The sequence below is a fragment of the Dendrobium catenatum genome, unplaced genomic scaffold (genome assembly GCF_001605985.2).
Source record: "Dendrobium catenatum unplaced genomic scaffold, ASM160598v2 fragScaff_scaffold_498, whole genome shotgun sequence".
Taxonomy (NCBI): domain Eukaryota; kingdom Viridiplantae; phylum Streptophyta; class Magnoliopsida; order Asparagales; family Orchidaceae; genus Dendrobium; species Dendrobium catenatum.
The window spans coordinates 355,755-383,426 of record NW_021318960.1 but is presented as its reverse complement, the minus strand read 5'-3'; the positions used below and the strand labels follow the sequence as shown (position 1 = coordinate 383,426).

Below are 27,672 nucleotides of genomic sequence, written 5' to 3'. Positions count from 1 at the left end.
TAGCACAGTGAAGTAGTACGTTGAGAGAAATGTGAAAAATAACCCTCGTCGATGAGATGAAATAGAACATGAAATCATGCAAGCTCCCAAGCATTGGATTTGAATGTGAATATGTGATCTCTTACTGCGTTGCGTGTTTGAAGAATGAGCTGATCACTCATTAGGCAATGGCTTGGTTAAGTGAATCCACTTGACTTAGAAGTAGAGTTGCTTTGCTTGAGAGAGAAGCAATCTCTCTAGGGAGTTTACACATACTTAAAAACTAATTATATATCTATATATGATTATTACATACTATTACGATTTTGACCTATGTATGTTATCAACGATATGTAAACTCCTTACTAGTAAAAGAATAGATAATGCGAAATAGGTCATCTTTTCCTTTCCTTAAACCGCTACTGTTAACCTATTTTGTGCAATGAGTGTCATCCTGTTTACATCCTGACTTTAGAAGTAATATCATTAACTGCTAACCTTAGCTTTTTCAGTCGGCTCTATAGCCCTTTTTCCTTGGCTTGGAATATAATGCAAAATTTGTTGTGAGCTAACATAGTTCCAGATTGTAAATATATCGATCTAAATTTTTAATAATTAACCAATTATGTCATATATTTAATTTTCAAAGTTGTATTTGTAAGCTTATTGTTACTAAACAGAGTAGTGCTAGTAAATATAGAAAAAAAAATAGACTTTTGCTACTAAAAGTAATATAAATAAGTATATTCATATATTATAACAAAAAGTCATTATAATTTTCTCATGCTTTTTTTGCCACCATTAGAAACATATATTAGGAATTCGTTCTTTATGACCCTAAGTTGCTATCATATTAGAAAATAGCTCTTCATAAACTTCTAAATGTTTAAACACAACATATATTATAGAAATTAAATCTTTATAGCTTTCAATGCCATTTCAATACAATGGAACTTTTTCCGAACGTCCAAATTTTTTAGAATCACATAATGCTATTGCTAGTAGCCCACATTTTCAACAAAACTGAATAGAATTTTTCATGATTTTAAACTTTTCACGAAATCACCATAGAATTGTTCAAAACTCTATTTTTGAAGCCTTAAGTGACTCTACAACGTTATTTTCTGAGATCCATAATCATTTTCCTAGTTTATTCAAAAAAGGTGCACTTTTTAATTTAACAAATTTCTAAGAGAATATCATAATGTCCATAATAACTTATATCCATAACATACAAAAATTTACATATTAAAAAAGTGTAAATGGATATGAAGTTATTCCTAATTTTACACTACAAAAATTTAATTTTAAATTAAAAAAATCTCAAAATTTTGTTATTATTAAAAATCGAATCAACAGGAATGCAATATTACTTCAATTCGTACAATTTCCCGAACTGAACCACATAGAAAAACCAAAAACCAAAGTAGGTCTGAAATGCCACTTCCTCTTCTTTAAAATCTCTCCATCTCTACTAGGCCTCAATTCACTTTGAGGGAGGTGGGGGTGTGGGTATAAGATTTTTAAAGTGGAATTCAACCATATATATATATATATATATATATATATATTATATATTATATATATATATATAATATATATATATTTGGGGCTACCACCACCAGTAGTGTCTAACTTTTTCTCAAAATTACAAAAAGCTCAAGTTGTAGCTCACCATTCTGGGCAGGTGGCAACTTAAAAGGGAAAATTTTATAAGTTTGTTTTCATGCACACAACCCTTGTTGGAACCCTCATTCAAAACAAATATTCATGCGTTCTACATGTACATTAAGCACTTTCACAAACATATGCAATTATGAAAAAGTATATAATTTCATTACACAAAAACTTTTATCTGGGATCAATTGATTACAGTTGAGACCTAATTAGAACTGATACGAATTGGGTGATAATTGTGATTGCATTGATATCTCAATTAATTTGACAGTTAGACATTGGATATAAGTTATATTGCAACTGGGCAATAATTGGGTGGAAGGATGAAAATACTCAAATTAAAGATGTTGCATTTGTGAATTCATGTACATGAAGTATATGATTCTGATGATAGATAAAATTGAAATCATACTAATAATATATTATATTAATATAGTATAACAATTGACCATAACTCTATTGAATGATAATCTTCTTTATTGATTTTTCTTGTATAGCTTGATACAATACTTCTTTATCATATAATCTTATAATTTGATATAAACAACATACGAAGTTAATTCCGAAATGAACTTCTCTCTTTTAAAATTTCTCCATTTCTCTCTAGCTCAATTCACTTTGGGAGGCGGAGGTGGGGGGCTGTTGGGGTATAATTTTAAAGTGGAATTCAACCTTTATTAATTATTATATATATATATATTATATTATATATAATATTAATAATATATATATATATATATATATATATGGAGCTACACCACCATAGTGTTCCTAACTTTTCTCAAAATTACAAAGAGCTCAATGTTGTAGCTCCACCATCCTTGGCAGCGTGGCACTTAAAAGGGAAAATTTATAAGTTTGGTTTTCATGCACACAAACCCTTGTGGAACCCTCTTCAGAACAAATTTCATGCGTTTACATGTACATAGAGCACTCACAAACATATGCAATATGAAAAATATATAATTTCATTGCACAAAACTTATCTGGATCAATTGATTTACAGTTGGACCTAATTAGAACTGATACTGAATTGGGTGATAATTGTGATTGATTGATATTCAATTAATTGACAGTTAGACATGGATTAAGATTTATATTCAACTGGGCAATAATTGGGGTGGAAGGATGAAAATATCAAATTAAAGATATTTCATTTGTGAAATCATTTACATGATAGTATATTGATCTGATTGATAGATAAAATTGAAATCATACTAATAGTCATATTAATATAATATAGTATAACATATTGACATAACTCATTGAATGATAATCTTCTTTATTGATTTTTCTTGTAGCTTGATACAATACTCTTTATCATATATCTTATAATTTGATATAAAACAAACCGAAGTATTCCGAAATGAACTTCTCTCTCTTTAAAATTTATCCATTTCTCTCTAGGCCGCAATTCACTTGGGGAGGGGAGGTGGGGGGTGTTGGGTAGTAATTTTAAAGTGGAATTCAACCTTATATATATATATATATATATAAGTTTGGTTTTCATGCACACAAACCCTTGTGGAACCCTCTTCATAACAAATGTCATGCGTTTACATGTACATAGAGCACTCACAAACATATGCAATATGAAAAATATATAATTTCATTGCACAAAACTTATCAGGATCAATTGATTTACAGTTGGACCTAATTAGAACTGATATTGAATTGGGTGATAATTGTGATTGATTGATACTCAATTAATTAACAGTTAGACATTGATTAAGATTTATATTCAACTGGGCAATAATTGGGGTGGAAGGATGAAAATATCAAATTAAAGATATTTCATTTGTGAAATCATTTACATGATAATATATTGATCTGATTGATAGATAAAATTGAAATCATACTAATAGTCATATTGATATAATATAGCATAACATATTGACATAACTCATTGAATGATAATCTTCTTTACTAATTTTTCTTGTAGCTTGATACAATACTCTTTATCATATATCTTATAATTTGATAGATTTATTTATATAGTACTCTTTATCATGTCTATAGTTTGATAGATTTATTTTGACTTCAATGGTCATATTGATTTTATTATTGATTTTGATTTTTTTTATTTCTCATATTAATTTATGATTGATATTGATTAGAACTATAACATGCATATTAATTTTTTTGTCTTGCATTGAAAGCAGTAATATAGCTTTGGTTACATGCTGGACTTTTTAGTTCATTATGAATTTTAATGATTTTAGGTCAGAGAAGGGGTTAGGATCATGAGCAGTGAAACTGATAAAGATCGTCATGTTCTTCTTAAGATTTTGTTATACCTTTTATTTTATTCTTTTGTAGTCATGCATTTGTAATAGATTAGTAATTGTAGTGATCTCATTGATAGTGTAAATATCATTTTGGTGAATGAATAATAAAAAATATTTTGATGCATATGATTTCAGTTGTTTTCGCTAGTTAATATTTATATTAATGATTTATAGAAGCTTTGAAATATTCTTAAAATGATAAATAGACAATTCTTCCTAATTTGATTATGGTGTGACAAAATTAGTATTAGAGCAATACATCACCCAGAAGATGGAACTAAGTGTCATATAAGAAAAAGTGCTACTTCATGAGAGCCATCTTTTGAATCATGTATGGAACAATCTACGTGGCGGAAGTCACAACTTGAACTTGTATAGGCCATCTCTAGAATCCTATCTGCCTCATGGATGGTTCTAAGATAAAAATATCGATGATGATATCAGTTATTTAAGTGGAGGAGATTGTGAAATCCCTTAAATAAAAGAAACTAAACTCTTAAATATTGAGAAGCCTATTGGTGTAATGGTTGAAATTTTATTAAGAAACACTACAATCATGTGTGCTCATCCCAAAAAAAATCCTAGAATTTGTGAATTCTTGAAATGTTACACCATATGTCAAAATCATAATGCCCTTAGGCCAAGCAAGCAATATCTCAATAGTTAAGAGTTAGAGTTGTTACAATTGGTATCAGAGCAATAAACCAGTTGAAAGATTAGAACAAAGTGTCATACAAGACAAAGTGTTACGCCATGGGAGCCACTCTTGAATCATGTATGAGACAAAATGCTACATGACGGGAGTCACCATAAACTTGTAGGTGCCACATATAGAATCTTATCTGTCTGGTGGATGATTCTGAGATAAAGATACTGACGATGATGTCAGTTACGTAAGTGGGGCAGATTGTAAAATCCTTCAAGTAAAAGAAACTTAACTCTTAAATATCGAGTTGTTTTTTTATTTAATGGTTGGAATTTCATTAGGAAATTTCACAGTTAAGATGCTCATCCCGGAGAAATCCTGGGATGAGTACCCTCTAGGAAGTTACACCAACATGATAAAACTGTGAGGCCTTTAGGCCAATGCGCACAATATCTAAATCGTTAAGAGTTTAGGTTGTTACAGAAAAATCCACGAGCTTAGCGGCATGTACGTGGCTTGCGGCTTGGGTTGGTGTGGCGCAAATCTCTATTGCAACTGCCGAGGAGGCAATGAGGCTCTTGGCCTATACAAGGTTTGGAAAGGCTTTTTTTTTATTATTGACAAAAAATTTGGTGAGGTCACCCGCAACAAAAACATGAAAACATAATAACTTAGACGCCCAAACTTCATCATCGCTGGGACCTCTGCCGCCATCAGCAGATGCCGGCGGCCGGCAAAGACGGCGTCGCTGGAGCTCCTAGAAACTTTTGGGGAGACACGCCTGCGACGGAGGAAGAGTACTACGCTTCACAGGGCATCCATGGTACAAAATCTTATTTCAGTTCCCCTCACGGCGCATCCCTCTTCACACGATCTTGGATACCGCTTACGCCGCCGCGCGCCGTCGTATTTATGATCCACGGTTACGGAAACGACATCAGCTGGACCTTCCAATCCACCCCCATCTTCCTTGCCCGCTCCGGCTTCGCCTGCTTCGCCCTCGATCTCCCCGGCCAAGGCCACTCCTCCGGTCTCCGCGCCTTCGTCCCCGACCTCCGCGCCGTTGCTGATGACTGCATCACCTTCTTCCGCTCCACCCTCTGTTCCAACCCTTCCCTTCTCGCCCTCCCAAAATTCCTTTACGGGGAATCCATGGGCGGCGCTCTCTGCCTTTTAATTCATCTACGCCTCAATGATCTTCAAAATGACGACAATGATTGGTCTGGCGCAATCCTAGTGGCACCGATGTGTAAAATCGCGGACGAGATGCGGCCGCGGTGGCCGATCCCGGAGATACTAACCCTAGTGGCGCGGTTCCTGCCGGCGCTTCCAGTTGTCCCGACGGGGGATCTGGTGGAGAAGTCAGTGAAGGTTAAAGAGAAGCGAGCTGTGGCGATTGCGAATCCGATGAGATATCTTGGAAAGCCGAGGTTGGGGACAGTGTTGGAGCTGCTCCGGGCGACGGATGAGCTTTCACGGAGGCTGCCGGAGGTTAGCATACCGTTTCTGGTGCTTCATGGAAGCGGGGATGTAGTAACGGATCCGGCGGTGAGCAGAGAGCTGTACGCGACGGCAAGGAGTGATGACAAGAGTATTAAGATCTACGATGGATTGTGGCATTCGCTTCAGTTTGGGGAGACGGAGGAAAATGTGGAGATGTTCAGGAGGGATGTGCTTAATTGGCTTGATCGGAGATGTGGAAGGGGAGATGGAGGTGATGCTGCTACTGCTGCTTGTTCATCTACAACAGTTGATCAAAATATTTGGTAATTATCATATTCACTCTTGTGCTGCTCAAATTTAAACTATATGTAGATATTGTACATTTGATTCAGTATTATGTTTTAAATATTGCATGTTTGGTTTATAGTTTAAATGGCTAATGTTTAGATATTGTACAATTGAACTGCATCAAGGGGTTGTTTGGTCAGGATTTGATTTAAGTAGGATTTCGTAAATCCGCTAAATCTAGATTTTGGAAAGCCTGAGGGGCCTAAATCCTGAAAACTGTTTGGTAATGTTCATGATAAATCCTATTAAATATAGTATGATTGTTTGGCTATAGAATGGATTTAACGAGCAGACTCTTCCTCTCCGGCCAACGGATTTCGTAAATCCGGCAAAAAATAGGATTTTAGAAATCCGGTATTTAGCACGAAAAGGCTGAATTTTCTGTCTACGGCGGCTTTCATTTGCCATGAGATTTGGTTTTGCATTTTAGGTCGTTTGGCTGGATTTCGCTCAATTCCGGCCTAAATCCTGCTACCAAATAGGCCCTAGATGTCAAAAACTTTTTGGTTTATTAATGTTATCTAGCTAGTTTTGTTATTTAGATGATAGTAATACTAATCAAATGCCAGGTCCCTTTAGTTTAATGTTATCTTATCGAATAATATAGAATTATTTAAAACCGCTAATTTTAACTATGAAAAGCTTTTGGGTCAGGATATCTTGATTAAATTTTGGTGGGAATTGATTTTGAAATTGTTGGATTTATTTTGATATCAGGATAATATGTGAGAAATAAATCAAAATTTATATTGAACTCATCTTAAAGCAAATCCAATAGATTTGAGTCCCTCTTAATAAAAAAATTGATCAAAATATCCTGAGCCTTTTTTTTTTCTTTTTGACTATGCTAAAATTAATATGGATGGTGTTGGATCTAAAATTGTTCATAGGTGACATTAGAAATTTACTAACAAAAATAGATCGAACTAGCGAGAGATAGAAGATACAAAAATGTAGTTTTGAGCGAAATTTTTTGAAATTTATTGTATTGCTAGAAAGTATAAGAGTGATATAAACTGTGTCAGGTTTATCCTAGTTGCTTGAGTTGAGGCGCAATGTCATAGAAAATGACATATATTTGAGTTCTATAAGTAAAATTACATGGCAAAGAGCTTAACATGTGTTTGGTATAAAAATATATAGAAAATTATAGTTGAGCTCTAATCAAATGATGATTTGCTTATTGACTTCCCTTAGGATTGCCAAATTCTGATGAATGTTTTGGTGACTTAGGCTTCATTTGGGATGGTTTTTTTACTGCTTCGTAAAGCAGTTTTCAAGTAAAAAAATTAAAATTTTTATACTAAAAAGCTATTTTAAGAAGCAGTAAGAAAGTCGTCCCAAATGAAGCCTTAATTTTAGGCTAAAGGGTAACTTTAAGTCTCGAGCAAATTAATTTGATGATTTGGGCTACTATTTTTGGCATTGTAAAATGATCTCGATGATGAGTAGTAAGGGAAATATTTCAAATAGCTTTGATAATCTTGAACTTATTGACAAAATCTTCATATACTATGGCGACTTCTTTGTGTCGAACTGATCTCTCTTGACTTGCAAACTTGATTTGAACTCGTTTCATTTTGATCTACGGAATTGGTGCTGATGGAGGTGCTGATGCTGCTGCCCCTCTGGAACTGCTTATTCAAAATGTTTGGTTTGATTCTTACAGCTGCTGAAATTGAAATTATATGTAGACGTTGAAATGACAATATGATTAAGTTAAATGATTGAGATCTGAATCTTATCTAGATGATAGTGTTATCTATAAATAGCCTATATTTGGTTCAGTATTATTTATCAAATCTTGTTTGCTTTTTTCAGAGCTCTTGTAATCAAATATTTAGGCTTTGCTTGGGACAACTTTCTTACTGCTTCTTATAATTTTTGAACTAGAAAACTTATTTAAGAAGCGTAAGAAAGCCGTCCCAAACGAAGCCTTAGATATATCATCTAATGTCAATCATCCAGATGTTAATGAAATATGCTGAAATGTTATTTATATTTTGTGTATTACATAAAAATGCCTATGAATCAAATGAATCAAGTAATCACTGACCAAATAGAGCACAATTGTTTAACAAAATTAATATATCAAATATCAATTTTATTCCAGTGTGGACTGTTGAAGCATGCTCTCTCGGCACAATTGATCATGAGCTCTTATGCAGATGGGAATTAAAGGTTATTGTTCTACAGATGTAATGAGCTCTTACTGATTGAAATGCTAAGAAGTTATATATTATATATTATTGTATGTCTAATTTTTGCACAGAACATTCAAATACAAAAAAGTTTACATTGTTATATTACTCTTGAGAAGTTGTAACTTATTTTTATCTTTATTTTTCTACTGAATTCTTTTTTTTAACTATGAGTTTGTTTGAGATAGCTTTCTTGTTATTTTATTTTTCAAATAGCAATTACAATTTCATGTGACTATTATTTTTTTGCGATTTTTTCATTGTTATTTATTTATGTAGTGATGTAATCAGAATGATAAATTATTTTCTTTGCAATAACTTCAGAACCAATTTTATCAAATTCTGACGGATCCTAAGTTTCTTTTCTTTGAATCTTGAATTCTCTGTAAGAAGATTCCTGCAATATGATCAAGCGGCTGAACGCTAAAAGAGAATTTGAAGTAAAAGTGTAAAGAACTTACAAGTGATTAGTTTTAGTCACCTAAATAAATGTTGGTCATGTAGGAAGATTTCCTAACTAGGCTATCACCTAAAGACATGTTGGGAGCATCATACTCTCAGTTTTTAGAAAAATTATTATGTGTGGTCACCGAACGACATTCAGAGGTGAATGAGAACGCACAACATCATTTTTTTGCTGTGATGTTTGCTGTATATAGCTCGGTACTGAATGATGTGACGTGTTCTAATTCGATTCTGAACCCTTCGATGACCGCAAAGAATAACTTCTCCAGATTTTGTTCTTCATTATTGTAAATTATGCTATATTATATATATATAAATCTTCCCATTCTTGTAGGCACTTAAGAGTCAGTTGACCATGATCGATGTCAACGTATGATGAAGTGGCTGAAGAAGTTGAAAGCTTTCAAATCATTATTGTTCTTATCTTTACGACTATTGGCGAAGGAAAAGATGGCTAAGTTTATGGTAATTTTACTCCATTCTAAGGTTAGCTTACCTCAATTTGGTCAAATTGCTCAACATGGCCTATGGTATTCTAATAGGTTAACTTGAGTCAAAGTGAATGAATTGGTTACATCAAGAGCCAATTAGGGCCAAGTCTTTCATAGTTGCAACTTGACATATTAAATTTGGTTTGAGGCCTTATTTTAAATGAGTTTGATTTATTTGAAGGATTATATCTTATACGGATCAATAAGTTTATTTGGGCTTAATAAGGTCAAATAACCCAATCAAGCTATATATTAATGTTCTATTAGGCTCAAGTAGGTTATTTCTAATGGGATTGTTGGTTAAGGTCAATTTCTTCATTCATTAGGTTTGGGTCCTATTAGGCTCATTGGGTTTTATTAGGCTAAATTATGGTTAATGGGATTTTAACTTGGTCCAAGGGTAACTAGGGTTAAGTCATTTATGGTTTGATGGTAGGAACCCTATAAAAGAGGCCTAACTAATTCATTAAATCCATTGTTTCAAGATCACTAATTGAATCCATAAGTCCAAGGGACTTGGGGGTTGGGTTTAACTATTAGTCAACCCTATGATTATAGTGCAAATCTAGTGATTTAATGATAAGTTATAATCATTTCATTACAACTAAATTACTAGTGTTGAAGATAGAGCTTAAACCCCTAATTGAGTTCATTTAGATCAATTATGATTGTGTTAGGGTTAGTTTAACCTAATGCTAGCTTTAGTTAATTTTTGTTCAAGTTTTTGGGTTAGATCATGATTTGAAAGATATTTGGTCTCCTCTAATGGGTCTTGCTAAGTTTGAAGGGACCCTATATTCATTTTAAGATTTGGTCATAATAAGCTTAAGTTTTGGGGTGGGTAGGGTTTCTAAATAATTTAATTAGGGTGGTTCTTCACCTATAATTAGCAAATTAAGATGGGCAAAGATTAACATCAATTTAGGTAGATCCAAGTAAGGGTGAATCCATATTAGGGGCTTTGGGGGGTTGTTCCCCTATTGATTTGGCGTAAAATTATCTATTAAATGTTTTTGTTTTACCTCTAAGTTAGAAATCCCACTCATCTCCCTACGCGATAGGCTAAACTTTTAATTACTTATATTGCTTGAGTGCTAAGTCTCTAACATTCATCGCCAATGAGAAAGAAAGCTTCATAAAAAAAAAAAAAAAAAAACTAAAGCTGATTATAAGCATTTAATTAAATAAGTGACATTATATATGCATTCTCACTATGAATATTATAAATAATCATTTGTGCAATTATATAGATTACTCTTCTTAATTACATATATCATAAATTATATTTTATAGTTTTAATAATGAAATAAGTATATATAAATTTTAAAATATGAAGATTCGGAGAGAGAAAATTCATGCAACATATATTGAAAAGAAAAAAATTATATATATATTACTTATATTATTGAATAAAAAAATTAATTTCAAGATCCAGATTTAATTAAAAAAATAATAATCCATGCTCTCAACCTGTTCACATCTACTGCAGCAGCGCCCATAGATATTAGAACAATTATTACGTCCTCCGACCGGATGTAGAGGAACGTCCTGTCGGAGGTCAAATCGCGCCAAAAAACGAGAAATACCGAACAAATACCGAGCAATACCAAACAATAACGAGGAATATCATTACGTGAAGACCAAATACCGAGCTATACCGAGCAAAACCGAGTTATACAAAAGTTGTACCGAGTTTTTCCTAGAAAAAAACTCCGTACAACTCGGTATTGCTCGGTATAACTCGGTATTGATCTTCACATAGTGGTATTCCTCGTTATTATCAAATAATACCTAATAATACTGAGCAAATACCGAATTTTTTGGCAGAATTTTGCCTCCAACCGAACGTTCCTCTACGTCCTTACACCGGACCTACTAAAAGTTCTAGATATTACGCCTTATGGCGTCCACACAAAGTTAATCGATCATCGTCCACACTCCATTGCGGTGCTTACTCTCTTTCCATCTGGTGCGGTCCCTACTCAGATCGTCAGATTCACACCAGATAAGAACACTCTAATTGTTGAGAAGTTTTTATTTTTTGTAAAATATTGAATGTTGAAAAGTCAAAATGAAAGGATAACACTGTGAATTTAATAAGCAACATTTATCATATCAAAAAAACATTTTAAATACATTTATTAAAATGTTATGCCATATCAAATGTAAATAAAATGGTGAGTGGTGAGTCAATCTTCTATTTATGAGCATTTCCCAATTAATTTAGTTGATTAAAATTCTAAGATTATTATCAAAATGATCAATATTCATCTGGATGAAATTTATGATTTAATACTGAACAGTCAATTAAAAAATAATATAGGGATATCATGAGATTTTTTTTAGAGAAATTTTGATTTTATATATCTCATATGTATGATTAATTATCCATCTTTGTTGTTTGTTTCGATGGAAAAAATTCTCTAAAAGATGCTTTCGAACAAAATAATCCTATAATAGAATGCATTGTTTTTCTTGACATTAAGATTTCGTTTGAGACAGCTTTCTTACTGCTTCTTATATCAACTTTCTAACATATAAATTTTAAATTATGTACTAAAATGCTGCTTCAGGAAGCAGTAAGAAAATCATCTCAAACAAAACCTAAAAATGCCCGAAGGACATAGTTACTAAGCATATTCGATGTCTTCCAAGTAGCATGTTTCTTTATGTTTGAGTGGTCATCTACATATATAGTCATCAAAATGTGGTTATATTAGGAAGGAGCTAATAATAAAATCATAGCGCATCCTATATGATGTTTGGTCCTCATATGAACGAAGATTGAACATCTAAATTGAACTTAGGATTCAACAATTAGATGATAAACAGGACATAAACAAGATTTAAGCCTCATGAATGAGGTTTAAACAATGTTCAAATATGGATTGAATGTCATTCGAGCCATATTCAAACGAGGTACAAATCTCATTCAAATATGATTTCATCTTCAATTCTCTCTATAACCAAAACAATTGAGATGCTTAAGGTGGAAACAGTGTTCCAACGAGTTTGAACCTCGTTTCTCGTTCAAATGAGATTTGAACCTTATTCAAATATTATCAGAACATGGTTCAACATATATCTAATGAGGCTTGAACATTGGGTCAAATGAGATTCATTTTTATATATTGAGTTCACCTGTCGTCTCCTCAGATTAGAGTCAGGGGTTTCAACATAAAAGGGGTGATGGTTGTATTCATACTTATATAACAAGCCAATTTTAATACATACCTTATGTTTGCTTGATAGGGCTTGTAGTCACTTGATTTAGACTCTAACCAGTGCATTACCATTTTTTTTAATCAAAATTTTATTTCATAACTTAAAAGGGTAGTACAAACATAAGCCAACTAAGCCAAAACCCACAACCACAAAGTTTAAACTACCACAATAGGCTGCAAATTTCCAAGTAATCAGAGACTTAAAATAAATAAAAAATCGAAGATAACAAAAAGAGGATTGAAGCACAACGGAATCACGATCACCACCCGGTTGCCAAGCTTGGATCATCCATTAGAGGCAGAAAATACAACAAGAAGTCCTCATACCAACCACATAACCACAAAGGTTGCCAAGACAAGAAAGGCCATCAAGGATGGCGTGTAGGAAACCTACATCATCATCATCTGACCTCATATCCTTGCCACCAATCCAATCAAAATCAAAAACCGACCAGCAACCAACGATCACATAAGCAAGCAAAATCCGACCAAAAAGAGTAGCCCCAAAAAAAGGAAGCACACATAACATCTCACCAAAGAGGATTCACACCCAGTCCAAAGAAGCCAAACCACACCACAACAACATTAATTACTTCTGATTAGATTTACGCCTATGCCGCTTGCCACCCCCATTGAAAAAAAGCCTTCTCAACAATGCGATTTACCTTCAAGTTAAACATTGCATTAAACTCCTCATATACATCCAACTCCTCCCCTACTTCCCCACAAGTCTGAGACTCCTCAAGCCAATCAAAATGATACACACTAGTATCATTCAAATTCACTGCTAATTGAGCTTACATATCCTCATTAGAAATGATAGTAATAGGAATTTCCACCATTTGCGCCAATTCTTCCAAAACCAAGGAACAAGAATATATAAAGATGGTTCATCTGAGGAAAAAATCAAATCACCTATAGAAACATTCAAAACCACTGTGTTAACATTACACACACCCATGTCCACTTCTAAATTGTCTTGAAATGAAACATGAGCTAAAGAATCCTTCACACCAATAGCAGAACCAACACCCTGACCATCCTCAAGACCACCAGAAATAACATTGCAAACATCCAAATCCTCCGAAGTGTGTACGTGCATCAGCCTTCGGAACCACTGGAACAACGAAAAATTTCACAGGAACAGACAATCATCCACCATCACAAACAGCCAAGGGAGGCTCCACAAGACTAACATCAATGGCAACAGACTGATCAACAGCCCTAGCTGCCACCACCCCAGGATCAGAATCCACCCCATTACTCACAATATTGAGGACCTCATTAGCATTAACAACACCAACATTTCCATCAACGACAACATTTTCCACATCACATGTTACATTACCAACAATCATAAGAGAATTGACAAAAGTAGCATGACTATTCACCGGGACAGAGGACTGGGTCCGACAAACTAGTACATTAATATGATTTTAAATTTATAACATTATTTGATGCAAAAGTCTAACTTTTGAGTTTGTAAGTATCTATCAACTATTATTATGATGCAATTAAGCATTGATATGATATTATTTAAAATGGTCGGAATACAACGATTATTATTGAAAGCTTTATGATAGATTTATTGCTTAAGTTTTTTAGATTAATGTCAAGGAAAAAATTATCATCATTTTTTTTAAAAGATCATGTCTCTTGAGCTAGTAATTTTGACTTATATTTTTATTGAAATTATATTTTAGTTCAAAATAAGCTTTTGATCCATTTTTATTTTTAAAATAAATAAATATTAAAAATAATTGATCAGTTATATATGCATGTAAAGTCAAATTTCTTATCTAAACAAAAACCAAATAGACGTGCAAACAATAAAATGGTCGTACCAAAAGCACAATCCAGAGAAGTTTGAGCGGAAGCAAAAGCGTCGCTTCTCTCTCTCTCTCTCTCGCTCGCTCCCTCTCATGGCGGTCATCAATACCATAGCCTCTCAGAGGTTCCTCTCCCTCTCCAACTCAACTTCCACGCTCTTCAGGTCCAAGTCTTCCTTTAACCTACCGTCTTCCTCCTCCTCCTGTATCAGAATTTCCGCCGTCTGTCCTACCGGAGCTCGTAGGTTTCGGCCGCCGCCAGCTTCCGTGTCGATTAATGACGGACTCGACGTCATCCCCGTCCAGAGCGTCGACTTGATGGATCAGCTTGATGCGATCGCACCTCTAATAAACAGGGAAGGAGAGAATGACGAAAGCTGCCTCGATCAGCCAGGACCAAGTGCGAACCAGATCGTGGGATTTGCTTTCGAAAGCCGGGGTGATGGAGGTGTGGAAGGAGGATTGGCCTTCTCCTCGTCTTCCTCTTCTTCTGGTTCTCCGATAGAAAGGGGGGATCAGTATAAGATTGTTGATCGGATCATCAACGCATCCATTGTGCTTGCAGCTGGCTCATTTGCCGTCACGAAGATGCTCACCGTCGATAGTGATTACTGGCATGTGGGTCATCTTAATCTTTTATTTCTCATGATTCAGCTCTCCTTGCTTTTATTCGTGAATTACTCGCATCGGAGTTAATTATTTCACTAATTATCATATATTTTATACTCCTTAAAAAAATATAGATTGGGATTTGGGATTATTTGCATGTCATTTAAACTTTATCCGTATCTTAAATTTTCTACTCCCCGTTCTTCTTTTTGGCTTTGATGTGATCATTCTTTGTTCCGCGATAACTTCCCTGTAACTGTGGAGTCAAACAACTGTGTCAGATGGTTCCTATTTGTTTCACTTGCAAATTCTGGGTGGATATCCAATTGTTCAAGGCTTGAGAGCCAATATCTTGATATGTGTGGTGCGAGAGAAACATTGAATTCCAATACACAAACATGGGTTGTGGTATCTTATTGAGTGATTGCAGTCCACAACTGTTGATTTACAATAAATAAGAGATGCTTCTTGTTAATATTTTCCTTGAACTCAAAAGTCTCATCTTTTGCTCGTGGGATATATTCATCTATGCAAATCATATAAAGTTATATTTGATAAAAGGAATTTCTTCTTTAGTTGCTTTGTTTAGATCTTGCGACTCAACTTTGCAAATGTTTTAATCCTTGCATGTTGAAGAGACTATTTATACTCATGAAAACTTATAAGTGTCACTAAGTTCTCTCCATATACATTCTCTTTTAACATTTACGGTAAGATGTTTTTATATTTTTCAATGTCTACACGATCAGGCTATTTAATTTTCCAAATTTATCGAAGATAAGTTCAATGATGGAAAACCAACATTGGTTCCACATCTTAACTGACAGCACAACCTGGTCTACTCCTACAACGTCGAAAACTGTAGCATCTAAATTTCACTTTCCCATAACGGAATTAAGTCTAATTGAAATTGTTGAGATAAGAGAGAGAAGGGTTCCGCATCTAAATTTTTCTTGCTTGAAATCAGTTGACTACCTTACATAGGTTCCTGATAGGAAACACTTGAAGATCTCAAGTGAAACCTAACGATCTTGACAAAATTAGCGAGGATACTCAACAAGTAGAGGAAAAATAAAAGAAAAATAGCCAACTTTACTGAGAAAAATCAACTAACGGAAGAAAAACAAACATGATACAAGTGATCCTCAATTCGAGAGGAGGATCGATCTCTCCCGATTCTCTAGACGCCGCTAGAGCCTAAAAGAAACCTAAACCTAAGAGATATCAAATTTCAGCCAAATTCAAGATGCCCTAACCCTAGGAAAACCAACTATTTAATGCATACAATTCAAAAGAAAATCTCTAAATAGTCCCTACTTTCAAATTTCTCTCTTAACTCCCTCAAAAATCCTTCTAAAACGGCTCCATCAAACCTGGGCGGTCGCATACAGGAGGCGGAAAACCTCCTCATGTTTCGCCCGTAAGCCAGTCCCGTATGGACTGGCTAGACCAGTCTAATAGTTCCCCATTCCGAAGGGGGTGAAATGCTAAGTGAACTCCATGGGCTCCCATTTTTTTGAAATTGGATGTATGTGTTGGCTATCATCAAGTTTGTATGGCATCCACATCATTCAAAAACGACCTTCCAAACACATGAGGCCCACTACGAATTAGTTGTGTTGCCATTTAGCTTCATGAGCATGCCATCCACTTTCCAAAGCATCTTGAATAATATTGTTAAATGTAATTTTTGATGATATTCTTATATGTATCGGTACAATGGATGATAACATCTTCTACCTCCAATATATCTTTGATTGTCTCCGCTTTATAACATTCCACTCCCATCGCTCAAAATGTTCATTAAACCTAGCAAAAGTATAATACCTTGCCTAAACTGTCTCCACAGATTGTGTATGCCTAATCATGACAAAATATATGTTATTTTGCAATGGCCAAGTCCCATGACATTCATAGCTTTTTTGTGGATTTCTCAATCTAGTTGGCTATTAGTGCAAGTTCATCAAAAAATTTGCAGTCATGGATAGCTTATTGATTAACCTGCTCAAATGGATACGTTCTGGAATGCCAATGCTCAATAATCCTTTAAGCGGCTAAAACATACTTCTGCGGACCACCTTTTTGATGCCATTAGACTTCACAAGCCTTCTATCGTTGGTATTGATGTGTTCAGCAACTATATTAGTGTAGTTCTGAACCAAAAACAATAAGCCACTCATATTTCATTATAAGAAATTAAGTAGTTAAATGAAATAGGCATCCACATATGTTAGCGAGATGTTCACTATAATAAAGGTTGTAACAAAGTGGTGACAATACTTGTTGGTTTGTCCAATTACCATAAGAATATATTGAAAAAATATTCATGAGCTCCTGACATAGGTGATTCAAACATCGGGAACATCAATGATTCCTTCTTAAATTGGTTGGATATAACTATACAACTGAATATGAACCGGACAATGTGAACAAAGTAGTGGATGCATTGTCCCACATTCCTAAATCGATCCCATCACAATAGTTGCTTCCTAAATGCTGCTATTCAGTTCCACGACTATGTTCAACCTACTCAATCAGCTATGCTAGGAAGCTAAGACACTTCTTGGGCTTCAAAAATTGCAATAACAAATACAAATAAATCCCGACCTTTAACCATTGTGGGCTCTGAAAATTCACGCCCCGACCTCTCTGCGGACCCCTTCCTCTCATTTCTTCGTTTTCAGGTCGTTGAGGAGAGTTTTAATACTTAAGTTCCGAAGCAAATTTTCAGAAAGCAATTTGAGTTTTAAATAAGACACTACCCAGAGATTTCACCCTCATTTTGTTATGAATTTATGATATGAGTTCTAGTTTCCTATAGTCGCAAACCTCTATAGTTAATTACTTCTGATAACAAGAGAGGACTTTCTATTAAGGCTAGTCGTCAAACAGATATGTAGAGATGCGTAGTATCTGGTGTATAGTAGCAGCATGGGTTTCGATATTTGAAATTTTGATATTAAAATTAGAAATTTCATCATCTTGCACTTAAAGCGGATGGTGAGGAAATGATGATGAGCCCGATCAAGATCTCATAGTTCCGTCGTCCCGGGCCATCATGGTCCCTGGTCAACTTGGTTATAGGAGGTAGTCAACCCAACCTGATAGAATGATCCTTTTTGGCAGCCTTGAGCTGCTTCGTACAATGGTACCTTGTAGACCTGGGGTGAATATTTGTCTAAGGGGACAAATTTGGATCACCTTAGCTAACAGGGGGCTTTATGTCTTATCGATTATATTCTATTGATTCATTACTCGTTGATTTAAATCAATTGGGGAGCATGCTGGATCTAACTATGACCATAATATAATGATGTCATTTCACGACAAAACCTCTCAATCAAGGGTCCCGATCATAACCATTTACCTGTGGTACCATTTAGTAGCAAAACCATCGGTGTTGTGCCATTTGGTAGCAAAATCATCGATTATAGGACATGTGCCACATTCTTACGGGAAAGAGACAGATTGAGAATGAATCATTGTGATATTCTTTATAAGACATTTATTCTTTATGAGTTGAAGCAATTTTTAAATTGTCCTTCTCAGTAAACTATTGTGAATGATGGATGGATTTAGCTTTATGTGATTGATGACTTATTTTAATTTTAAATATTTTACATTTTGATATTTTTGAAAATTTAATTTTTTATGGGCATTTTGGAAGCATTTTCAAATATTTGTGCTCTCCTCCGGTTGAAGTTTTCTATCAACAAGGGCATCATCGAGGTAATGTTGTAGTCACTTTAAAAGATTTATATTTTGTTGTAGCTTGAAAACATCGGAAAGTATAGGGTCCCCTCCAATTGAGATAAATATTCAACACGGCTATCATCAGGATTTTCATGGGCCATTTCATTTTTTGTTGATTGAACCTTGTTGACTATGCCTAATTTCCAGCAGAGGATCGGGTTCATTATCGGTTGTATGCTTTTATTAGTTAATTTTTCTAGTTATAGGCCTTGAAAGCCTAATATAAACGCATTAAAACAAATATCTCAATCACGACGTTAACTGTATATTTGTTTGATAGTTCGTGTCGTGTCTGTAAAAACTCAAACTCTTAACTATTGAGATATTGTCCGCTTTGTCCTAAGAGCCGTACGGTTTTGCCCAGTTGATGTAACTTCCCAGTAGATCACCCATCCCAAAATTGCTATGGGATGAGCACACTTAACTGCAAAGTTTCTTATGAAAATTTCAGCCATTACACCAAAAGGCGTCTCGATCTTTAAGAGTTAGTTTTTTTTTTTTTACTTAAGGGGTTTCACAATCTCCCCCACTTAAGTAACTGACGTCCTCCTCATCAGCATATGTATCCCAGAATCATTCATCAGGTAGATAGGACTCTAGAGGTGGCCCCTACAAGTTCAAGTGGTGGCTCCTGTCATATAGCACTTTGTCCCATACAGGGTTCAAGAGGTTGCTCTCATGACATAGCACTTTGTCTTGTATAGCACTTAACTTCCATCTTCCGGTTGGTGTATTGCTCTGATATCATTTGTAACAGTTCAAACTCTTAATTACTGAGATATTGTCCGTTTTGGCCTAAAGCTTCACGGTTTTGCTTTATTGGTGTAACTCCCAGTAGGTCATCCATCCTAGAATAGCTCTGGGATGTGCACGCTTAACTGCAAAGTTTCTTATAAAAATTTCAATCATTACACCAAAAGGTAACTCGATGTTTAAGATTTAGCTTTCTTTTTTTTTTACTTAAGGGGTTTCACAGTGTCGACTTCTATTTTATCGCATAGAAGGATCAGGTTCGAACTTAAATTTATCATTTGACCCACGCAGCATCCTCATACATTACGTGTGTACCTATAGCATGCTCGTCGGGGCCCATGCAAGTATATGATTTTGCATGCAATTTGTATGATTTGGTTATACGATTGTCGTACTTGTACAAGAGATATGTATGTCTTAAATGCATATGTGTATACGCATTTGCACAAGTGCTTGCATGTTTTCATAACAAGTTTTGCATGTTGCAATGCATACAGGAGGACATTTTAAATATTTCGTATCAACGAGTCATGCAAATGATTGTCCTTTGAGTGTGCACAACATTTTGTTAGGAAGCTTGTCGATATCTTATGTCTGTTTTTATAAGTGTTGTAGATTTGGTGGCGTGGCATAACAGCTTGTGGACATATTTGTCTATTTGTCGAGTGTTGTAGATCCGGTGTCGTGGCATAGCAGCTGCAGGTCTCTTGTTTCTTTATGCATGTAGACTGTTGTACACTAACGAATCTCTTGCAGGCGTTCATAGATAATTGTATTTGCTGCAATTCTTCTGCATTTACTATAATCATTTTGCATTTTGCTTGTGGATAGCTTGCGGCAAACATGACGAGACTCCTATAATAGCTCATAACACGTCATCAATCTTTTCTTGCAGAGGATGAATATATTTGACGGCCATTATCTGGTTATTGACTGCAAGGGTGTTGCAGTGTATATTGTATGTTGATGATTATCATTGTTGCTCGTACAACAAATCTCCAACCATTTCCAGTGAGCATTTGCATTGGCCACAATCTTCTGTCCCATGCCTATAAGAAATTCTCATGCCTATAGAAGATCCACCACATCGGTGATACATTCACTATCTTTGTTCGTAATGCTTGCTATATGCATTACAAGCTTCCTACTATTACGTGTGAACAAGTTGTGTTGTATGCAGATCTTCTAATGTTGCTCGTAGGCACTTGCATTTGTTTTATAGTGGTCGCTTTTTCTTGTAAAGGATAAATTCATATCACCTGGCATTGAGTTGTCGTTAATTATACAAATGTCTTGGCATTCACTGCATTTTGCATTTGTATGTTTGCAGGAGGTTTTGTTGTTTGCAAGCGTATTATGTGTTTATTTGCGAGTTTAATTGATGTTGATTACGGGTGAGCGGGTAGGCTCATTACAAGCTTCTGGTCTTCGCTTGTGGATAGTACGTTGCCTATATTTCTATGTCTATAAGGGATCTATTACACTTGTGGAATATCCACCACTATTACTTATAGTGTGCTCATACAAGGGATCTATTACACTTGCGGCATATCCACCACTGTTGCTTGCAGTGTGCTTATAAGTTGCATTCATCACTAATTTTCATATGATCGTTGATTGTTATTGTATGGTAATGTTGGTATTTTTATCGAAGTTCGTTGCCCCTATCCTTCCATAAGCTATAACGTTTACACTACAAATTTTCTTCTTCTACTTGTAGATGATGCATTGTGCATATGATGGGTTCTTGATTCTCTCCTGTAGATGATCTGTTAATGAATGTTTGTATTCATCGCACATCTTGTAGTCATTGCAATCATTTCAAATCACTAGTTGCATTACTCTTTTTATTGTTTATGAACAGCTCATTGTGTACATTATAGATCCCTTGTTGCTTGATGTGTTTGCTTGCAATTGAGGTTGTTGCATTTGCTTGTGTGAATGATGTGAATGTTACACATCAACTGTTATTATTTATAGGCAATTTACAGTAATGTTTAAGGACTTTATATATCTGTTTACAATCAAATCATAAGTTTCCTTTGGCTTTGTTGCTTGCGAGCGAGTTATGTTGAAAACCATAAGTCCTTGTAATTGTTCATTGATTTTCATGTTGATGATCGTGATTATTACTTGGCATTTATACTTTTAATGTGATTGTGCATTTGTTAATTTAAAAGTTTAGTTCCCTGTGCATTTTGTTCAAGCTCTCCCTACTGCTCATACCAGTCCCCTGCTGGTAGGTTCAAGTCCTCTGTGCTTATGTTCAAATTCAGGTCCTCTGTTTCACTAAAAATTTCGGCAGCCTTCCGGTGTCTCTCTCATTTAGGGAAAATCTGAGAGTATGGGTCTTCCTATCACGCTACGAAGAGCGTATATGGTAGGTGTTGAGCGACATCACGGCCGTGATTCTTCAACCCCCAACACATTACGAATAACGTGTATGGGTCTTCTAGGTACATATTTGAAAACACAGTTTAGCTAAGGGTGTTGACACAAGAGGTCTGGCTGGATGGGTTTAGGAGCTGGTGTTGACACAAGAGGTCTGGCTGGATGAAAAAGGGGTCAGCTGCAGTGGATTGGGCGGCTAGGTCGCTTGGCTAAGGGTGACTTGGAGTTTGAGTATAGGCACTAAAGGCGTCGGAGTTGAACAAGTTGAGGGAGTCGGACAAGGTTTTCGACTGGCTTGTTGCAGTCAGAAAAGAAGCAGGTTGCTGCAGTTGGGGAATCGGCACAGTGAATTGTAGTAGTGCAATGTGGTAAATTTCTAATTTTAAATATTAAATTTTCAAATACCAAATCATGCTGCTACTATACGCCATATACTATGTATATGTTTGATGACTAGCCTTAATCGAAAGTTCTCTCTCGCTCTTGGAAGAGGTAATTAACTTTAGGGGCTTGCGCCTATAGGAAATCTGAACTCATATCATAAAGTTCTCGTAAAATGAGCGTGAAATCTCTGGGTAATGTCTTATTCAAAACCCAATTTTCCTTCTAAAAATTTGCCTCGGAACTTAAGCGTTAAACGACGACCCTAAAAAGAAAAAAGGGACCGCAGAGAGGCTAGGGCGCAAATTTTCGGAGCCCACAATTATCATGCCACCAACCTTCACACCTCTTTACATTGCTTCTAATTTCATTGGTGAAATCTGTCACAGGCGTGGAATTATGAAAACTTTATTAGATCACAATTGCATATTTATGAGCATATTCTGGCATGCTCTTTTCATAGAGCTCGATATATATTAACATTTCAGCTTCGTGCTTCATCTGAAATCTGACCTACAAATAGAAGTCTTCAACTGAGGCTTGGAGCAGTATCTCTAGTGCTATGTTTTGGATAATCCCAAAGAGTTGTTGAAATCCCTAACATGGGCAGAATTTTTTATGACACCTCACTTCATTCGACCATTAGAATGTCCCCTCTTGAAGCTTCACGGTTCACTTAAACCGCATACAAGCCAGTCATCTGTAGTCAGCGACGTGTACTATTGGCTACTTAAAGTAGAGTATGCACTATAGTTTGTTACATACACAACAATGTATAAACCAACATGTGGATAAACATTGTCGGGATCTCTAGTTTGAAGTAAATAACTTGTACTCTTCCAACTTCAGTCTTATCACTAAACATTGCTCCGCTCTGACTAATATTCCAAACTTGTTAAATGTTACTTTGTGCCTTAAAACTTTCTATAACGCAATTGAAAGGTTGCTTATAAGCTTGATTTACTTCCACACTCCAAAATTCATTTTATCATTCATGTTCCACTCAAACCAGTAAAAAAAAAAATCCCAACCTCACCCACTCTATTGCCACCTAATAACTAGTTGAAGTGTTGAACAAGCCCGTTCTCCAACTAAAGCGTATGCTCGACTCATGCCATTCTGCAAGTGGAATGCTTAAAAACAACTCCACCTCATTTAGTGGAAGAATGTTCCTATTGAGGATGCTACGTGCCTTGATGAAGAACAGCTCTGACACACCTATCCTTACCTCAAGTTAGGATAAGATCGTTCTTCCAAGGGCAATGGGAGTTAATACAAACCTGGTTGGAGCAAAACCTCGGAGGACTTTGGGGTGGCTATAGTTTACCATGAGGAAGGATAACATTGGGTGAAAGTGGGTTGACCCAATAATAAGTATTTAGATTTGTTTAAGTTTGTTAGTAGCGGATAGGTGACCCCTTTTGATCAGATGAGTTGGTCAACGTTGTTTTGTAGATAGGACAGTTGGCAGCAGATAGTGCAAACAATGATTGGGACTTAAGGGGTATATTGACTGTAATGGAAAAGAGTTATGCTATGGAAAATGACAATTCTCTTTTTTGGGTTTCTCCTCCTTCACTGAGTCTCTCTATTCTGTTTTCCTTCTAACGCAACCTTCTTTTCCTGTATTCGTCCCTCTACCTGAAGTTGCTGGCGAACTCCAAAATAGGCGATTGTCTTATGCATCATATTTTCTTTTCAGTTGGGATGGAATGCTTTTAATTTATTAATTATTATCAAATTGCACATATCATGCTTCTTTTCAAACAAAAATGAGAAATCTCGATGTCATTTTGATGAACTTGAAAAATTGTGATGGAATAATTGTTTCCTGAGCCACCCCTCCTGCAATTGAGCCTCATGAAGTTAGATTAAGGCTTTGTTTGGGACGGCTTTCTTTCTGCTTCTTAAAGTAACTTTCTAGTACAAAATCTTTTTATTTTGTACTAAAAAGCTGCTTTGCGAAGCAGAAAAAAAGCCGTCCCAAACGAAACCCAAGTAAAATTAATTGCTTAGGTAGTATGAAGCATTAAATTGTTAGATCAACAAGTGATGGCTCATGAAGAACTACTGAACAGTGGAAGAATATTGTCCAGAGGAAAGAGATAACCCTCAAATTTATGCAGTTAGATTTAAGGATCATATAGATTTTAGAAATTTTCTGGCTACTGAGCGTATAGGTTTCTTTTTATTCTTCTACGGTTTCGTTTTATTCCTCTACGTGCGTCTTTTTTTGGCACTAACTGTGCTTGCACATGCCTGCCATTGCGGGAGTGCATCCATCATATTCTCTCTCTCTCTCTCTCTCTCTCTCTCTCTCTAAACCGTGTTAAAATGTTCCCTCTTTCTCGCTGCTGCTTTTTTGTTAGCGTGGAGTAGCCTTTTCAATGACAATAGCTTTCTTGTGTATGACTTTGCATGTGCTCTAAATTTTGTACTATTCAGGAACTTTGTGAAGCTGTAAATATTAGTGACTCTTGACACTCTTATTAGAGAACTGAGCTTGTCATCTAGCATGGTTCAGCGTTTCTTAATTTTGATCAGGGATTAGCGTATCAACAATGATTTATCTTTACACAACCGTTACTCTTACCATCCTTAAATGATCAACTGAGACTTATATTACTTCAGGGTTGGACTTTATATGAGATTGTAAGATATGCACCCTTGCATAACTGGACCGCATATGAGGATGCTTTAAAAACAAACCCTGTCTTGGCTAAAATGATGATTAGTGGAGCTGTCTACTCTATAGGAGACTGGATTGCTCAGGTAAATACTACATTTGATCTTCAGATGCTCAGTAGACCTTGGCTTCGTTTGGGACAGTTTTTTTGTTGCTTCTTAAAGCAATTTTTTAGTACAAAATAAGAAATTTTTGTACTAAAAAATTGCTTTCCGAAGTATAAGAAAGCCGTCCCAAACGAAACCTTTGTTCACCTTTTTCCAGTTTTTAAACGTATATAATCCCTCTCTTTATTTTTTTTTGTTAGTGTTATTCAGGGAAACCTCTTTTTGACTTTGATCGTGCTCGCATGCTACGCTCAGGACTCACAGGATTTGCTCTTCATGGTTCTCTTTCTCATTACTACTATGAAATCTGTGAGGTGGCTATGAATTGACTAGCATTTTGCAATTAGTCATTGCAGTTTTTGCTTGTAATGCTCATATATATTGTTTCTATTGTGTAGTACCTATTTCCCTTCCACGATTGGTGGGTGGTCCCAGTTAAAGTAGCATTTGATCAAACTGTCTGGTCTGCAATTTGGAACAGCATTTATTATGTGGTCGTTGGTTTCTTGCGATTAGAGTCTCCAGCAAACATTTTCAGCGAACTGAAAGCTACCTTTTGGCCTATGTTAACTGTAAGAATCACAAACCTTCATGTTATGTCATCTATCGATTACTGGGTTGTAAGAATGAGCCCCAGAAATGTTAAATTATTTTGAAAAAAAAAAATTATGTTTGGTTGGATGTTTTTAAAGTCCATGTGTTTTAGAAATGCATAGTTATTTGAATGTATACTTATTTAGAAATATACAAGTTATTTGGTTGGATGCAAATTAAATGCATTGAAATTTTTTTTCTATGTTATGATAAATTTCAAATGCATTAAAATATGGTGGGGCGGTGGCAGGCCACCAATGGCTACGGTTGAATGACAGTGGAGGGCATCAACTGTGGGTGGGGAAGGTGAGGTCGCAGGCCGTGAGTTTTTCATAAAGTTGGAATTCACCTAGTTCGGATGAATTCCAGCTTCGTCAAAAATAAATATTCTAGGATTTTTGACATTCTAGGATATTCCAAATCCCTTACACAAATGCTTTGTATTTCATTACGACAAAGTACATTGACTTTATAGAGCAGTTTTCCAAACAGTTGAAATTCACCTAGTACATTGACATTATTTCATTACTCAGCTAAACTAGTACTTTGATTATTCCATTTACTTAAAGTATTTTGAAAAGAAATCAACTTATGTTGTTCCAAGATTATCAGTTAAATTTTATAGAACAGTATTCCTGAACTTCTAATTTTTTTGACATTTAGGTTTCGTTTGGGACGGCTTTCTTACTGTTTAAAACAGCTTTTTAATAAAAAATTAAAAATTTTTGTACTCAAAAGGTGCTTAAAGAAGCAGTAAAAAAGCCATCCCAAAGGAAACTTTAATTTATGTGTTTTCATGACATGCCTGGCTGTTGCATCTTTGAAATCTTTGACTAACTCGGTTTCACAGGCTGGGTGGAAACTTTGGCCTTTTGCCCATTTGATTACTTACGGGGTAATTCCAGTTGAGCAGAGACTTCTTTGGGTTGACTGTGTTGAGCTCGTTTGGGTTATGATACTATCAACGTACGCATCTTCTTTTTAATTCTCTTAAACTCGTACTATTTCAACAAAAAACATTATATCAAAATATATCTACTTTCTCAGTTACTCAAATGAGAAGTCTGAAGCAAGACTGTCAGAGGCTATATCTGAGCTGAGTGCAGAGTCTCAATCTGTTGTAGCTCCAGAGGTACTGTACATAATAGTTTGTATTTTTTTCTAAATATTGTTCCAAATGGCTATAACTTTTGATCATTTACTCTGTAGGAGATGAATAAATAATTTCTGCCAGTAGTTGATGATGAATTTGTTTGGATTGGATGGCTGCAAGTGGTAGCAGGAAGAGCTTTGTGGATTCGTTGGTAAGTGCAGTATGTATTTGTGAGTAGCTTTCTAAATGTTCTTTTGATGTATAAAGATACTAGATGAAATTGCAGATAATTGAGGTCTGTAATATAGCAATCAAAACTGTTTATAACTTCATCATATTCAACTATTTAATGAAAATATCTGGCACACATGTAGATAAATGCAATTTAGAAAAGATGAAAAAAAAATTATGAGTAAAACTCAAAAAGGGTAAGAAATATGGGATCTAATTCTTTTGAAATAATCCACTATATAAGTAAGTTTAGAAGAGTTTATTCTTCTCTTCAATTAAGGAAAATGAGATAAAAAATTATAGAACATTAACTTGACCTCTTGTGACTATTGTGGAGAATGCTATAGAAAGTGGAGATGGTAGTTTTAGTTAGAGATGACAATCAAATAATGTCAGTTTGATTATGGTGGTCAGGTGATGATGTTAGGGCAATTGTGCTCAGATGATAGCAGTCGGGTGATGATTATTTGTTGGTGGTGATTA

At 35.3% G+C, this 27,672-nt stretch overlaps 2 protein-coding genes across 3 annotated transcripts; both read left to right on the top strand.

Annotated features, from left to right (window-relative positions):
• The first annotated feature begins 5,206 nt into the window (after nucleotides 1–5,206).
• LOC110114090 (caffeoylshikimate esterase) lies at nucleotides 5,207–9,655 on the top strand. Of its 2 annotated transcripts, none has more exons than XM_028694508.1 (2): nucleotides 5,207–6,356; nucleotides 9,382–9,655. In XM_028694508.1, exons 1-2 carry the CDS (start codon nucleotides 5,311–5,313, stop codon nucleotides 9,398–9,400), a joined length of 1,065 nt encoding a protein of 354 aa, XP_028550341.1. In that variant the 5' UTR covers nucleotides 5,207–5,310; the 3' UTR covers nucleotides 9,401–9,655. The 2 variants fall into 2 exon arrangements, with proteins under 2 accessions (XP_028550341.1, XP_020702510.1); XM_020846851.2 differs by lacking the exon at nucleotides 9,382–9,655 and adding an exon at nucleotides 8,495–8,749 and having other exon boundaries at nucleotides 5,208–6,356.
• Nucleotides 9,656–14,574: 4,919 nt separating this feature from the next.
• LOC110114095 lies at nucleotides 14,575–27,325 on the top strand. Its single transcript, XM_020846857.2, has 7 exons — nucleotides 14,575–15,209; nucleotides 25,110–25,250; nucleotides 25,472–25,585; nucleotides 25,670–25,843; nucleotides 26,716–26,831; nucleotides 26,913–26,997; nucleotides 27,075–27,325. The coding sequence occupies exons 1-7, from the start codon at nucleotides 14,685–14,687 to the stop codon at nucleotides 27,087–27,089; spliced, it is 1,170 nt and encodes a 389-aa protein (XP_020702516.1). The 5' UTR covers nucleotides 14,575–14,684; the 3' UTR covers nucleotides 27,090–27,325.
• Nucleotides 27,326–27,672: the final 347 nt, after the last annotated feature.

What these genes read in the sequence shown, in the direction of transcription:
- LOC110114090 (XM_028694508.1), top strand. Translation starts at nt 5,311, where the DNA reads ATGCCGGCGGCCGGCAAAGACGGCGTCGCTGGAGCTCCTAGAAACTTT.
- LOC110114095 (XM_020846857.2), top strand. Translation starts at nt 14,685, where the DNA reads ATGGCGGTCATCAATACCATAGCCTCTCAGAGGTTCCTCTCCCTCTCC. An exon ending in TCGATAGTGATTACTGGCAT is followed by an intron (nt 15,210 to 25,109) that starts GTGGGTCATCTT and finishes ATATTACTTCAG; the next exon opens with GGTTGGACTTTATATGAGAT. An exon ending in ACTACTATGAAATCTGTGAG is followed by an intron (nt 25,586 to 25,669) that starts GTGGCTATGAAT and finishes TCTATTGTGTAG; the next exon opens with TACCTATTTCCCTTCCACGA.